The 16495-nt window shown below is 53.6% G+C and overlaps 1 protein-coding gene across 1 annotated transcript; it reads right to left on the bottom strand.

The window, feature by feature from the left end:
- Positions 1–313: 313 nt before the first annotated feature.
- Positions 314–16495, bottom strand: TFAP2E (transcription factor AP-2 epsilon). Its single transcript, XM_030325903.1, is given in 13 exon segments — positions 314–486; positions 489–579; positions 581–596; positions 2314–2455; positions 2993–3111; positions 4433–4655; positions 15086–15137; positions 15678–15851; positions 15854–15891; positions 15894–15923; positions 15926–16015; positions 16018–16162; positions 16469–16495. Coding segments are annotated over 13 exon segments (1320 nt in total).

Raw genomic sequence — 16495 nt, 5'->3', positions numbered from 1 at the left:
AGGTGCCCTGAAGCACAGGGCTCAGCCACAAAACCAGGCTTCTCCATGACAATTCCGTGTCCAAGCACTTCTCAGCAATCAAGGGTCAGAAAATTGCACCCATGCGACAGACATCTGGGCCCTTAACTTACCAACAAACCATCACAGAGAGGCCACCTCCCCTTCTCTCTCTCACCCATGGTCTCTGGATGAATGTTCTCTTTCTGGCCTGACTCAAGCTCCACCTTTTAATCCTTTCGGGCCCACCCCCAGGAACTAAGGCCTCATTTCAGGCCTTGGGAAACGCTCTGGGATGAGGCAGTGGAAGAAGCATTTATTTCCTGTGCTTGGCATCCTTCTCTGAAGCCTTGGTGTCACCATGCCCACTGCCCGCACCACTTAGAAACATCTTGTCCAGCCCCTTGAGTGACTCCAGCAAGTAGTTCTGGAAGGCAGAAAGGGCAGCACAGATGGCGGGCCCACCAAAGCCATGGGTGATAAGGCTAAGTGTGTCAGGCAACTCTGTACTCCGGGCTCCAGGATGAGCGCTGGGCGGCTGTTGCCCAGTGGTGAGCGGTCCTGAGCCATCAAATCTGCAAACCTCTTTGCAGATCTGCCTGGTGGAAGGAAGAAGCAGGGGTGGAGGTAGAGGACAAAGGTCTGAGCCGAGAGAAGGACCTACTGTGTGCAGGGCAATTTTTATATATTTATGAGTGCTGACACTGTCAATAGTCTGCAAGTGATGGTCATACCCATTTTACAGAAAAGGAAACTGGTTTGGAGACATTAACTGACTTGCCCAATGTCACACAGCTAGTAAATGGCATATGCCAATACCCTACAATCTCTGCCTGTGGATGTCCTGCCCACATTCACAGTCCAGCTCTACTACCTTATCCAGGAAGCTTTCCTTGATCCCTTCCCCACTCCCATCCCAAACACCCAGTGCTTCACAGAGCTTTTTCTTTGAAATAATTAGGGAACAATCCAGAATCTGCCTTGAAGAACTAAAATAATAGTTAGTGGATGAATATGATTGAGGCCTAGATGCTGTGCCAAGAACACTGTATGCGTCATCTCACTTAATCCTCGCAACAGATACATACTGTTATTAACCATTCTCACCACGTAAGAAAACTGGTTTCAGATAGGTTTGGTGACCTGCCCAAGTGACTAAGCTGGGATTTGAGTCTAGCTCCAGTTCATGGCCACTATTCATTTCTTTGCATCCTGCATGTGGCTCAGGAAGGAGAACATAACTCCTGTCTCACCTCTGCATCACCGTGGAAGCCAGTCAGCATTTTACACATGACCAGGCCCCAGAGTTGATGAGTTCATTGATGAATGAGCGAGGAGAGCCCTGTCCTGGATATGTTTCTCCAGCTACGATATGAACTCAAACGTCCCAGGAGACACAGCAGTTCCTTGAGTCTGTGACTCCATTTCTGCCTTAGAAGCCCTGAAGGAGGGAGAGTGGAGGTGGGGGACTGGATGTTGTTCTAAGCAGCAGGTGTGAGGGCAGGATACAGCCAGAAAGTCAGTTGCGGTGGGTGGGGTTTGGGCTGGCCAGATTGTAGGGTCCTCAAAGGAGTCTGGACTTAACCCTTCTTACCTCTTTCTGCCTCTTCTTGCAATGGGACCCTTCTAAAAATGAAATCTGAATGGAATGCCAGTTCATTAAATAGGCCCTAAGGCACTGCACAGAACCTAGTTTGAAAATCAATGCAGTAGCTGGCGGGGGCGGGGGGGGGGCATTGAAGGTTCTCGGGCAGAGGAGCAGTGCACATGCAGGAAATCTGAGGGAATGGTTGGGCACTGGGATGAGGTCTAGGAGTGAGATTAGGAGACCAGAGTTGAGGTTGTAGCATGTGAGTGGTGGTGAGGGAGCCACCAAGGGGATTTGCAGAGGGGTCAGGTGTGAAGCAAGGACAAGAGAGGGTCAACTTGCAGCTCGGTTTGTCTTGGTGCCCTGAGGGAAGTCACTGGAGCAAAAGGGCCTATGGGCAAGGCTCAGGAAGGGGAAGCAAGACCACCATGTTGGGACTGGGGCTGGTGATGCCATGGGGCAGTGTATGGACGTGTGGGACGCACACATGGGCCTATGTAAGCCTGTCTGTGACACCATTTTTGCTGATGCATAGAACCCAGAAATGTTCACGTGTCCACGTGTGTCCCTGTGGGGCCACTTGCACATCATGTGTACATGTGAGTGGTGTCCAGTGCACCCATGCTTGGTGTTTGTGTCTGCATTGCACCTACATGTGCCTATGCATGGCGCCCATGACAGCCTGTGCATGGTGCCCCAAAGCACCCATGTGTGGCGCCCTCACTCACTTGGCGGCCAGCAGCATGCTCTTGCGGCTGTGCAGTTCCCCGGGGTCAGCATGCTGTCGGCACAGGTACTCGGCAGCTGCCTTGGCTGGGAACTCAGTCTCACAGACGTAGCCAAAGTCTCGGGCCAGGTGCACGGCCTCTCCTGCGGGGAGGAGAGGCAGAGCATGAGCTGTCACTACAGCCAGGTGTACCTCTGAGCCTGGAGCACAGCCTTGGACCTCAGACCTCCTGGCCAGGGGCTATTCTGCCCCATCCTGCTTCTATAGATACTTCCTATGGTTTCCCTCCCAGAGCAGCCTCAGACCTAATCCCGTTGCTCTTGGGGCCGCGGAGGATGGGCTCTGAGCTCAGGGGTGGCAGCTGAGGCCACCATGTATCCCAGAGCCTGGGCTCGAGATGATCGAGCCCAGAGTTGTCAACGTCCAGGGAAGGGACTCTTACCCCCTCATCCCTTTACCACCTCCAAACACTGGCCACGCCTCCCCTACCCCCACCTCACCCCCATGCACCTGCATGTGTATGCATGCCCATGCACATAAAGACTATACACATGTATCACACACACCCCTTACTCATACATGACACACCCTCTTGTCTCAGGGACAGCCACACGCTGTCACACTGGGTGACATAGTTCCCCTCATGCTCACACTGACACCCATCCTCAGGCCTCACTCACCCTCCACCAGTGAAGTCAGAAGTGTCACATTGGCGGCCTTGCGACGGCCAGCTGGCAAATTGAGCCCAATCTTCTCTAGCCGTTCGCGCAGGCAGCGGCCCCCATTCTTGGACTTGGCCCTTGACATGCACAGGGGAGAGAGACAAACAGACACTATGAAGACAAGAAAGAAGCGTATGTCTAAGTGATCCCAACAGGCCCTTTCTGCCTCCAACAGCCTGTGCCAAGTCTTGGGTCTGGCCCTGGGGATGTTCAGGGGCCTCTCTCAGCCTCTTCCCAATATCTTCCTAACTTCACTGGCTTTGCAGCCAAGATGGGGTGGGGGGTCTAGCACCCTGCTGTAAGAGCCACTCATATCTCTCCAATCCTCTCAACAGCAGGGATGGCCTGGGGCGGGGAAGGGTAGGCCAGAATCTTGGGGTCCTTTTTCCCCACTTTAGCATACAAGCTGAGCCATACACAGATACCCAGGGACACACAGACCCGTGTGCAGAACATGCACACAGAGAGACATAGGGACACACAGTCACCCAGGGACACATATATAAACACAAATGAACACACACCCAGGGCAATAACGACATACACACATACCCACAGAGTCAGGCATATGCAGACACACGCAGACTTAGACACTCAGGGACACAGAAACACATGTTCACACCAAGCCAGAATCCCAGGGACATATGTACTGACAGTCATGGACTCATACAAGGCTCTCTGGGGTGCTCAAAGAGACCAAGGATAGAGATACGCCCACATGTGCACAAATGCAGCCTCCACACAGAGCTACAGACCTGTAAACACACATATGTCTACCTCCAGAAGCACGTGCAATCACACACAGAGCAGGACACACTCCAGCCAACACACCCCACTAGAAGTAACACAGGAAACCCACACTCATGAGAACATATACTTCTGGCTGTCCCCCATACACACACACACACACACACACACACTGTCCTCAGACACATCAAAACTCCCAGCCCTGAAGCACAAATACTCTACCCAGGCACAAGGATGTGCACAGAGAGGGATAGACACCAAACTATGAAGACAGACCATGGACTTCTAAACACAAACACACCAGAGAGGTCCATGCTCCACAGGGAATGGGGCGTCCCTTCCTTGGGGCAGGGGATGAAGATGGCATTTTCTCTTCTCCAGACCCAGCCTTGTCCGTTCTGCCCAAAATGGTTAAGCCCTCCATCCCTTCTCTGTGACCAGGCATCTTTCCCCACCTCCACCCCCAAGCCCACAGACCTGTAGGAGCTGCTGGGGACCTGGGCCTGCCCCCCAGAACAGGCACAATTCCCCAAGGAGGCAGAAATGGAGATGAGGCTGTGGCCTGGGGTGAGACTGGCCCCTCTCTGCTCCCCTAAGGAGGTGTGAAATGACCTCGGATTTGGGCAGGGAACTGTGGGCTGACTGTCCTACCTGCGAAGGACACCGCCCAGGAGGGAGGCATTGAGGCACTCGGGAGGTGAGAGTCGCCGCTGGACCTCCCCCACCGTCACCTTGTACTTGGACGTCGAGCTGAGCAGAGAGAGCCGGCCTGGCACGGAGCAGAAGACCTCACTGGGGTTCGTGATGCCACCAACCAGGCTGTCTTTGGCCAGTGAGAGGGCCGAGAGGCTGCTGGCTTTGGAGGGGATGGGAACTGCAGAACAGAAGCAAGAGCAAGGGAGAGAGAAACACTGAGCCAGGGACCACAGGGCACCGGCTCTAGCCAGCTGTGCAGTGGGAGAGTCGAGGAAGCACTGACTGTGTGCTGGGCACCGTGCCACATGCAGGCACACAGCTGAGTCTAAACATCGCAGTGCTTGAGGGCTATCCTACTGTCCCTGCTTCCCAAAAGAAGAGACTGGGGCACGCTGAGGTTAACGTGATTCACTCGAGTCCACTCAGCTAATGGGTGGTGGAAATTGAACCTGGAATTGCCTGGGTCCTGGACCTGCGTTCCTTTGCTGAGTTCCTTATTAAAACTCAAAAAGCTTCTGCAGAGTCCTGGAGTCTGGGCAAGTGCAACCAAAGAGAAGGTTGGAAATACAGAGACAGGCTCCCTGAGTCACTGCAGCAGGGCTCAGCTAGGTCTGCACAAATGAAAGGAGTCCCCAGCTTCCCCTGCCTGCTTGTGATCCTCACATTCCACCCTCAGACCAGTGAAGGCCTGGAGACTTTGGACTCCCACATGCCAGGGGCAGGAAGGTTATGCCCCCATTAGGCCTCTGACCCTGTCCCCCTCCCTACCAAGTCACTATGGGATGCTCAAGAAGACAAGAATAAAGAGATACACTCCACAGCCCCTTTCCCAAAAACTATCTACTAATCTATGTAGGACAGAGAAGGGACTCTTTTCTCAAACCCACTTAGATGCTCTTGGCTCAGAAAGAAAGTTCTTCCCATGGTCTAACCTCTATGCTCTTGCTTAGCCTCAAGTGGAAGAGAAAATAATCGAAGTACTTGCTTCCACTTGGGCTTCTCTTCCTCCAAGGAAGTGAGAGCCTTGGGAGAGACGGTGGTCCTTGTGTGTGGGTTTGGGGTGTGTGTGGATTAGTGGGAAGCCTGGGGCCAACAGTTAACTGAAAACTCACTATGCTATGTGCTCACATGGATAACTTCACTGAATCCTCAGAACAATCCATGAGGAGGCTATGTTTACTATTCCCATTTTATAGATGAGGAGACTGGAGCCCAGAGAGGTGAAGCAGTGTGCCTGAGATCACACAGCTGCTAGACTGAGAACCAGTAGCAAGACCTGGACTGTGGTCTCAAAGGCAGCACTCTTAGCCCTCAGCCATTCAGCAAATATTTGCCGAGCACTGTGTGCCAGGGAACCCAGAGGTAAGCAAGGCTGACCGGTTCCCGGCCTGGCAGAGCCCCTCCAGCTTTTCTGTCTCTGGATGTGCATTCCCACCTTCCACCAGGCCCCCCAGCCAGAAGCCTCAGTGTGCCCTCCACACTGCCCTCTCCCACCACATTCTGTCCGTCACTTTGCCCTGAGGCTCTCATTTTCCCACTGGGCCCTGGATGCAGTTACTTCTCCACAGGTGCACAGACGCTCCCTCGCTTCCTGCCCCAAATTTGGCACAGCTCTGTTCTGGTCTCCCTGCCCTGCTTCAGAGGGATCTTTCCGAAACACATTGACCTCCAGACTAAAACCCATCAGTGCCCATCACTTCCCTGTGAATCAAATGCCAGCGTCATAGCAGGCAGAATGATGTCGCCTATCATGAGTGCCAACTGTATACCAAGTGGACAGCTCTGTGAGGTAGATACTATTACCCATCCCCATTCCAAACTGAAGAAACTAAGAGTTCAGGAGGTTCGAATGAATGGTACAGCAAGTAGGGAGCAGCAATGGGTCTTGAACTCTGATCACAGACTCCAAAGTTCACATCCTTAATCATAGTGCCTTCCATATAACACCCTCTTTGTGTTCTGGCTGCTGCCTGCCCCTCTTGCCTGGTTCCACAGTTGTCCTCTAGGCTCTTAACCCACACTGATCAACAGAAATATACTGTGAGCCACATATATAAATTCAAGTTTCCTAGTACCCATTTTAAAAAAGTGAAAAGAGAGGTGCCTGGGTGGCTCAGTCAGTTAGGCTCTGACTTCAGCTCAGGTCATGATCTCACAGTTCGTGGGTTCGAGCCCCGTGTGGGCTCTGTGCTGACAGCTCAGAGCCTGGAGCTGCTTTGGATTCTGTGTCTCCTTCTCTCTTTGCCCCTCCCCCGCTCACACTCTTATCTCTAAAAAATGTTTTTAAGTAAAAAGAAAACATGTGAGGTCAATTTTAATATATTTTATTTTCCCCCATGTGTCAAAAATACTAGCACGGAAACACGTAATCACTATTTGAAAATTATTAATGAGCCATTTTACCTTCTTTCCTTGTACTTAGTCTTCAAAATTCAATGCGTGTTTTGCATTTATAGACCATCTTAATTTGGACTAGCCACATTTCAGGTGCCCAATAGCCACATGAGCCTGGTGGCTCCCACAGTGGACAGCGCAGCTCTAGACTTCAAAGAGGGAGCACAACAGGTAACAAGGAAGGAAGGTGTGGGGGACCGGGGGCGCCCTGTGGAAAGCCGCTACTTGGCTGAGGGTTACCCCTCAGGACACACCAACAGTGCCAGAACTCCGGGTTGGTTTGTTTGCTGATGAAACCAGGATTCTGGATTTCTATGTGGAATCTCTGGGCCTTTGGACCCTGATGACCAATTCAAAAATTTAAAAACCCAGCACAAGCTGCATGGAACACAGTGAAGTGCCACCTGGGATGGGGGACCATCAGCGTGTGAGCTCTTTGAGCCCCACAGAACTGCTCACTGTCCATCCCCACCCCCACCCCCACCCCCACCCCCAGCAGGCCTCCTCCTTCCCAAGTGTCAGTGCGGGCACCATCCCCAGGGCATAGCTTCCTGGCCCCACGACCCCAGCCCCCTGTCTCCCTCCAGCCCTGACCTTACCACACTGAACCTTCGTGTCTGCTTCCACAGCTGTCTTCCCTCCCAGCCAGCAGTGCCTTGAGGGCAGGGTCTTGGCATAAATGGGCATCAGTGAATGTGGGATAAATGAGTGGAGCAAGGGCCCTTGAAACCTGAAATGGGAAAAAGAGTGATGGCCCACAGCCCAGATTGGGGGAGAGGGTGGGCGCTGGGAGAGCCTCATCCCTTTGTTAGTGATTGGTAGTAAAAGTGCCCTTCCTCCTGGGGTCCCCACTCAGGCACCAAAGAGGGGCCAAGAGATGAGGGAGAGGTGGAAAAGGGCGGAGGTTGGGGTGGTGGTAGTGGTGGTGGTGGATGTAGGGAGAATGAACAGCACACACTCTACCCCAGGCAAGTTCCCTGTCCCCAGAGCAGGACCAACTAGGGTGAGGCAAGTAAGGCACTCGCCTTGGGAGCAAAATTTAAGGAGGCACCAAAAACTCAGCAAGCGTGATAAACGGTACTTTAATCCAATCTTTTAAAAAATATGAATTAATGTAAAAAGCCCTGGTGACAAAATATCAACATTTAATTAGAAACAGGCTCTGATCCTGCCTCGCTGACCTTTTCCTAATCCCAGTCCCCTCTCAGAGTGCGGAGCAAAGATGTCCTAACTCAACAGACACATGGACACGGGACAGGCAACCAGAGCCATCCTCACCTCCCGCCCCAGTGTCTCCCAAGCCTGTGCACAGGCTCCCTCTTCACCTCTGTCCCTCTGCCTTGAGGGGACTTTTTGGGGGTGATGGAACTATCCTATATCGTATTGTGGTAGTTATATGAGTATATGTTTATATTTGTCGAAATTCAGAGAAATGTACACATAAGGTTACTTATACCTCAAGCTTGACTTAAAAAAAAAAAACCAACCTACAAATTAATAAGTTAAAAATAAAAAGAAGGGCAGAATGACTATCCTCCCTCCCATGACCCCTAGCCAGAGGGAGTAGTCAGAAGGAACAGAAAATTCTCTCCTCCAGCAACCTCCTCCATCCCAACTTCTATTCAAACGAGGGGCTCCCTGAGGCCAGGCCCCATAAGACAGGAGGGAGACCGAGGCTGTGTGGGGCTGTTTGTGCATGTGCAAACAGGGACATGTGAGCATACGTGTGTCATAAATGACTCTACACAAACCATGATGCCTGTCACGGACAGAGCAAGGAGCAAGATTGTGCATGTGTGCACCTACTCACTGAAGGAGCGCTGATCCCCAGCTGTACACACAGACATAGTTTCTGCCCTCCTGAGTGTTGTAGGAATGTGGCAGCATGCATATGGATACCTGCGAGTGCTTTTGCTCCTGTTGATACAGTTAAACAGAGTGTATGCTGGATTTATGCAAATACAGGTGCTGCTAAGTGTAGGTGCATGACAGGTGGACGTGTGTTTGTGTATGTGAATGACAGACTTTGCTGCTTCCCCCCACTTGTCCTCAGAGCTTCTTCCCTCAAAAATGGCAAGAAGGACGGAACCCAAGGTTAGGAAGGGGATGGCATGAGAAAGGGACAGTCATGGAGGTAAGAATTAAACTAGCACAGACTGCAAAGCAGGGACACGGGTGTTTGCCTCCCGTGACTCCCGAGGCTGAAGTGGTATATTCATGGTGTCCCACCCCACACCCACCCCCATCACACAAGCAGAAGCCATTTACACACACACACTCCTACTACAGACACAAGAGCACCTAGTTGTTCAACGTGTCAGACAAGACTCACACCTGTCTACACACTCCATCCACAGGTGGTAGATACTGTCTGACCACTGAATGTGGGGAGTGTGCAACAGATTCTCCCAGAAGGCTGGTTAAAATTTCAATTCCGTCTAGAAGAAAACATAGGAGAAAAATCTTTTTGCTGGGAAACGAGTTCCTGGATACAGCCCTAAAAAGCATGATCCATAAAAAGAAAATAAAGTGGACTCAGTAAAATTAAAAATTTTTGCACCTCAAAAGACATTATTAAGGGAGCTTATTAACTGGGTGGCTCAGTTGGTTAAGTGTCCAACTTCAGCACAGGTCATGATCTCGCAGCTCGTGGGTTCAAGCCCCATGTCAGGCTCTGTGCTGACAGCTCAGAGCCTGGAGCCTGCTTTGGATTCTGTGTCTCTCTCTCTCTCTGCCCACCCCCAACTTGGACTCTGTTTCTCTCACTCAAAAATTAATAAAACATTTTTTAAAAATTAAAAAAAAGACACTATTAGGAAAATTAAAAGACAAGCCATTAACTTGAAGAAAATATTTGCAAATCACATATCTGATCAAGGATGACAATCCAAAATATGTAAAGAAGCCTTGTAACTCCATAATAAGATAAACAACCCAACTGGAAAATGGTCACAATATGTGAATAGATATCACTAAAAATGATACATAAATGGCTAGTAAGCACGTGAAAAAGTGCTCAACATCGTTAGTCATTAGGGAAATGCAAATTAAAACTATACTGAAGTACACTAGGATGGCTATTATAAATCAATCAGGTGTAGGTGAAGATGTGGAGAAACTGGAACCCTCCCACGTTGCTAGTGGAAATGTAGAACAGAAGAGCCCCCTTAGAAAATGGCATGCCAGTCTCTTAGAAAATGAAATACAAACTTACCATAACATCCGGCAATTTCATTCCTAGGAATTTACCTAAGAGGGATGAAAACATATGTCCACACAAAGACATGCATATGAATGATCACAGCAGCATTATTCATAGTAGCCAAAAAGTGGAAACAATCCAAGTGTCAACTGATGAATGGATACATGAAATGTGTTTCCTCCGTGCAATGGAGTACAGCTCAGCAACGCCAGAAGAAACCAACTACTCTCACCTGCTATGACACGGATGAAACTCAAAAACATTGTTTAGTAAAAGAAGCTTGATGCACCGTTTGCAAATTTATATATTCCTTTGATATAACATGTCCAGGATAGGCAAATTTATAGAAAGAAAGATCAGTGGTTGCCTAAGGCTTGAGGTGAGAATAAGAATTAACTACAAACGGGAATGAGGGAATTTTGGGGAGGGTGATGGAAATGTGTTAAGATGGATTGTGGGGCCACCTGGGTAGCTAAGTTTGTTGAGCCTCTGACTCTTGACTTGGGCTCAAGTCAAGATGATCTCACAGTTTGGATGGTGAGTTCAAGCCCCACATCAGGCTCCTTGCTGTCAGTGCAGAGTCCACTTCAGATCTTCTCTGTCCCCCTCTCTCTGCCCCTTCCCCACTAGCATTCTCTCTCTCTCTCTCTCTCTCAAAAATAAATGAACTTAAAAAAAAAAGGCAGATTGTGATAATGGCTACACAAGTCCATAAATTTACTAAAAGTCATCAAATTTTACTCTTAAATGGGTGAATTTTAGGTATGTAAGTTTTACTTCAACAAATCTGTTAAAAAATGCAAGTTCCAGGGCCACACTTCCACAGACTCTCACTCAATAGGTGTGGAGTGGTGCCCAGGAAATCTGCATTTAAAAGTTTTTTTTAATGTTTGTTTATTTTTGAGAGAGACAGACTGCCAGCGGGGGAGGGGCAGGGAGAGAGGGAGACACAGAATCTGAAACAGGCTGCAGGCTCCGAGCTGTCGGCACAGAGCCCCATGCGGGGGCTTGAACTCACAAACTGTGAGATCATGACCTGAGCCAAAGATGGATGCTTAACTGCTTAACCCACGGAGCCACCCAGCCGCCCTGGAAATCTGCATTTTTAAATAAGCATCTCCAAGAGATTCTGATGTATGTGGCTCCTTAGCCCACACTTAGGGTACACTGGTCCCCATGGCAGTGGGGTGCAGCTGGAGAAAGGTAGACAGGAGGGGTATCGACACCCCTCCCAGCCCACTGGAGCCTCCTCATCTCCCCTGGGTGGCTGCTTCCTTCGGGCTAACCTTCACTCCCCTGTCCCATGTGGCCCTCAGCTACCATCCAAACTCTGTCTGCATGGGCACTGGTTTTTCAGTCTCTTTCTGGGGCACAGGCCTGGAAGGCGAGTGAGGCAGGAATGCAGAAGTGCCAGATCAGATCCTGTCTTTATGCAAAACTCGGATTTTTGTTTATCATGGATTTTTGGCAATACCTCTTATTTTAAATTATTGCATTGAGATATATTATTTATCTAAACCTTGCCTCAGAGGTGAGTAGTTCACTTACCTCACCCTAGGCCTGGCCCTGTAGAGATGCACTTGGAAGTCCAGACCCTCCCCCTCCCTTTCCTTCCCAAGAGCCAAGGAGAGCAGAGGAGAGGGTGGCTATTTACCTCAGCCCCTGCCCTGGAGACCCTGAGAGAGATTGGTCCACAGAGCCCACCCTCAACTAGGCAACCACCCACTCTCCTGGTGGGGAGGAGGTATTTATCTTAATTCTCATTTTAACCACTCCCCTCCAGCTGTGGCTGTAGAAACCCCGCAGATTTCAACCTTTTTAACCTGTCTGGCTTTTTCCACAGTGGAGGGCATTTGCACATGCTGTGCCTAGTGTGGTGAAAATATCGTAGCCCTTTGTACACCCTCTCTCCCAGTGTACTCAGACTTCAAAACCCATTGTTCATTCATTCAACAAACACGCATGCACCTAGGGAGACCCATCCTAACCTCTCCTGTAGGAAGCCCCCCAGCCTTAGACACTCAGTGCTCCTCCTCTAAGCTCCCAAGCCACCAGTAGAGATCCCCCTCACTACCTTTCTCCACTAGAGAATGTTCCCATCCAGGTCTGTCTCCCCCACCAGTCCCACCTGCTTTCTGTGCCCCTAGGAAAGATTGCAAAACTGTAGGTGACAAACATGGGCAGAAAATGGAGGGCTCTTCGCTTCTCCTTGGGTCGGCCTCGGCTCCGTCTGCCCCCCCCCCCCCCCCGCCCCGGACCCACACCCTGGCTGCAAGGGGCAGCAGACCGGGAAGTGTGTGATGGGGGCGGAGGCTTCGCTTCCCTCCCCTCCAGGACAAGTGCCTAGAGTAGCGAAAGTTTTACAACCAGGGTCTGGGCTCTCGGGAGCTTCCAGGCTCCCCTCCCCGGCGATACCCTGTGGTTGAAGGCTGCTTCTGGGGTAGGGCTGGGGTTGCCTCCGTTTAGCACCCAGGATCTCAACTGCCCGCGACACAGCTGCCGCTCCCTCCAGGGCCGGGAGGAGCTGGAGGAATCTGATGCGTCAGCCAGCCAAGAATGACTTTCTGTAATTCCAGGGCCCAGGCAGGCCGGTGTGGCCCCCACCACCCGCGGCGGGTGTCAGAGGTCTTCAAGATATTACAGGGGCTCCCGATGTCATCGGTAGGGCCTGAGGGCGAAGAAGGGCGCAAATCCACGCCCCCCCCCCACCCCGGAGTCCCGCAGCGACAGCGGAAGTCCCTGGCGAAAAGTGCCCGCTACGCGCAGGGCTCTAAGCCCGGCCGCCTGCTTAGCCACAGGGGCTCCGCGCCGTCACCTGCCTAGGCAGCCGCTTAGGTCAGGACCTCCGGGACCAGCTCTGCCTCGGCTTTTGCAAAGCTCGAAAGCGCCGGCACTGACCCTCTCTCCTCCCCAAAGGCGCGGCGCGCGGGCCCAAGGCCAAGCTCGCGGCTACGGAACCGGGCCCTCCCCTCCGCAGGGGTCCCCGGCTCTCACCCCTCTCCCTATGCTGCAGCGCTCCCGGCCGTGTGACCCGTCGTCCGGAGTGGGGCGCTCAGGTCGCCGCGCTCCACCTCGCTGCGCTCTCCCACCGACAGGCTGGCACTGCGGTGCGGCGGGTGTGCGAGCCCCCGGCCCCGACGTCTGGCGCGGCACCAGCGCCCACATCTTCCCCGCGAGGCCCAGCGGGCAGCCCCTCTGGACAATCCCGCCGCACTCACTGCGGTCTTAGGACCGCCGTCGGGGATTCCGGCGCACACCAAGGACCCGCAATTTATGGCAGCTGATGTCCTTTGAGAGAAACCAACTCGGGGCAATTCCAGTTCCTCCTTGCAGCCAGTTTCCTTGACCTGCTTGTGGATTGGGGTTTAAGGTACTCAGAGCCCCAGCTGATCCTTCTACCCTTCCCCAGGGCAGAGGATCCCGTTCCTCCCCAAAACGCGGGGGGGGAGGCTGGCCTCCCCGAGGGAGTCAGTGTGCCTAGCCCCATCCCCCCAGGCTCTCCAGCCTGGGCAGAAGTCGGGAACTGGGGGCCCAGCGACAGGCTCTTCTTGCCAACTGCAGACCGAGCTCTTAGTTCCGACGGGTTCCAAAAAGTCCACTAAACCAACGCAGCGCCTGCGACCTCAGCTCCTGCTCCAGGAAGCAGGGGTTCCCCGCGTCCTCTCCACCTAAGTTCCAGGAAGCCTGTCCCTTCATCTTCCCTCCCCCACCTCCCCACCCTCCATACTCTAGGTTGTCCAACTAACTCCCAGCCCCTGGTAACCCAGCCCCAACTCCTGGAAGTCCAGCCCCCAGCCCCCAATCCCACTCCAGCCCCCAACACGGGAGGGCAAACAAAGCCTGGGCTTGAATTCTTTCTTTTGAAAAACAACTGGAGCCAAATCCCACAGGAGCACCACCTGCCCCAGGCACTGCAGGCTTCATAGAATTCCTCCCAGGACACCCACCCCAAATCTAAGGAGCCCACCCAAAGCCTGTACCCCTCTGACTCTCTGTCTCTTTCTCTCTCTTTCTCACCTTTTCCTGGCACATCCAGAACCCGGTCCCCCAAGCCGGAAAATCCACTGGAGGGCATGTCTCAAACCCCTGACTTTTACCAGTGCAGAGACACAAACACCCACCAAAACACACAGGGAGTGATCCTCACATGCTTAGAGATCCTCAGCTCCAAAAACAAACAAACAAACAAACAAACAAACAAATTCCAGGACACAACAAAGACCTTGATACACACATAGAGACCCCCAAACACTCAGAAATATACACTAACCTAGTAGGCACACATCACACACTTAGCAACAGACACACTTACACACCAAGAAATACCAGAAAGACACCTAGGAAAGAAACATATAGACGTGTACAGGACCCTGAACTCACATCCAGGAGCAGGCAGGCCTTGGCCCTCCTGCACTCAGACTAACTGACGATATTCACACACCAACTCATATAACTCTAAATGTGTAAAGAGGCTCCTGAAAGAAGAGAAGACTCTTCAGGGAAACTCGAGTTTCTCCCACCCCCTAATTGACCCCAAGGCCCTGCTGGACAGGAAAGCTTGCCAGCCTAGGAAATGGTAAGACTCTGTAATGAGGAAATAATTTAATGAAATCCATGGGAATGGCATTCCCATTCCCCTCTTAGGAAACAGGAAAGTAGTTTAACTTGTTCTGCAAATTAACTCCAGATCCAAAGTGCCCTCCCCTTCATAGGAAGAGGCCAAGCCCCTTTGTGGGGCATGGGTGGGCCAGGGAGCAGAGTGAGCAAGATAGGCCCAGCCTACCCCAGGCTGCAGGCTCTGGGGCCAACATGCCAACCTGCCCAGCTGCCCAGGCTCTGGCCAGAACCCCAGCCTTTGCTGCCCCCCTAATGGACTAGTAAGAGGGTCTGCTGGCCATTGAACCCAGCGACACATAGGAGGCAAACTCCACGGGGAAGGAAATGGGTCTCCACCCCGGGGGAATGGGGTGGGGGGCCCAGTTCTGCCCTGGCAGATGCATGCTGTTCCTTACCTTTCTTGATCACAGACTGGTCCAGAAGGCTCATTCCCGGCTCATCCATGGCCTGCAAATAGGAGAGGCAGTGGTAAGTGCTTGTGGACCTAGTCCCCTGTCACTTCCCAAGCTCCTGCAGTCCCTGGTCCTGGTCCTGTCTGCTCTGCCCTCTGCTCACCACCTACGCTTGGGGTGACCCGCAGGACCAGGACTGCCGTGCAGCTGGAGCCCTGGATACCTCGCCATGCCATGTGAAAGGGGAATTTTGAACCTTGGACAGGCAAATCCTCTGCTTCTCTCTGGGGGCACAGGCTGCCCCAGCAGGGGTTCAGATGCCCCACGCCGCCCAGCGGAGAGCTAGAGGAGTGGTCGAAACCCCTGCCCATTTACTCCACCGAGGGTTGCCGCCATCCCAGCACCGTGCAGTGAGTCGGTGCCAGGACGCCTTAATGGCCAGGCAGCATCTAACCCAGACGTGGGACTCATCCTCGGAGTGAGAAGTCGCAGGCTGAGAGAAAAGTCGGGCGCCCGCCTTCATCACCGTGCCTCCAGCCAAAGTCCTAAATCACCGCGGCCGGTCCTGGCCCATCCCGGACCGTTCGGGCCTCACCTGCAGGTCCTCTAGGCCGGGCGGCGCCGCCAGCCCTGGGAGGCCGAGGGGCGCGTCGGCCAGGCCGTGCGCCCCGTCGGCCAGGCCTTGCAGGAGCAGGGGCACGGTCCGGGTGGCGTAGTCGCGGCGCGGGTCGAGGCCCAGAGCGCGGGCGGGCGGCGCCCAGCAGGCCGGGGCGGCTCTTCGTGGGCGCGGGCGGCGGCGCGGGGCGCGGCCAGGCGGCCTGGGGAGGCTGCGGCTGTGCCAGGGTGCCAGGCCGCCGTACGGGTCCCCGGCCAGGTGGGGAAAGGCGGCGCGGCGTCGGGGCGCCTGGCCGTAGGGCAGTGGCGGCTGCGGTAGGGCGGCGGGAAGTAGGGCGGCTGGAAAAGTCAACGGCGGCGGCGGCCGGCGTTGTGGCAGAGTGGCGGCGCCGGCCCGTAGGCCGCCTGGGGCAGGGACGACAGGCGGGCCCCGCCAGTCGCTGCGCCCAGCCCGTCGGGGCGCTCCTGGGGAAGGAGAGGGGCGCGTTAGGCGGCCCGCTGGCAGCTGAAAGGACCTCGGCCCTAGAGGACCCTCCTCAGCTCGCGGGGATCCGGCTGCCGTCCTGCCCGCGTCCGGGGGCCTGAGGTCTGTCCCAGGGTGGCCCGCGGGCGCCGGAGCCTCGGGCTGGGACAGCGGTCTCTCGCGCGCACCCGCACGGTCCGCCGCTGGCCGAATCCCTGTGGCCCCCTCCCTCCGAGGTTTCGTTGGAGGTGGAGGTCCGGCAGGTCCAGCACTCGAGGTCCCGGATCCCGGGCCCCGAGACTACTCACCATGGCGGGGTAAGTGTGCACCAGCAT

This window comes from Lynx canadensis, chromosome C1 (genome assembly GCF_007474595.2).
Source record: "Lynx canadensis isolate LIC74 chromosome C1, mLynCan4.pri.v2, whole genome shotgun sequence".
Lineage (NCBI taxonomy): Eukaryota > Metazoa > Chordata > Mammalia > Carnivora > Felidae > Lynx > Lynx canadensis.
Note: the sequence above shows the minus strand (reverse complement) of the source record. Positions and strands in the feature narration are given on the sequence as shown.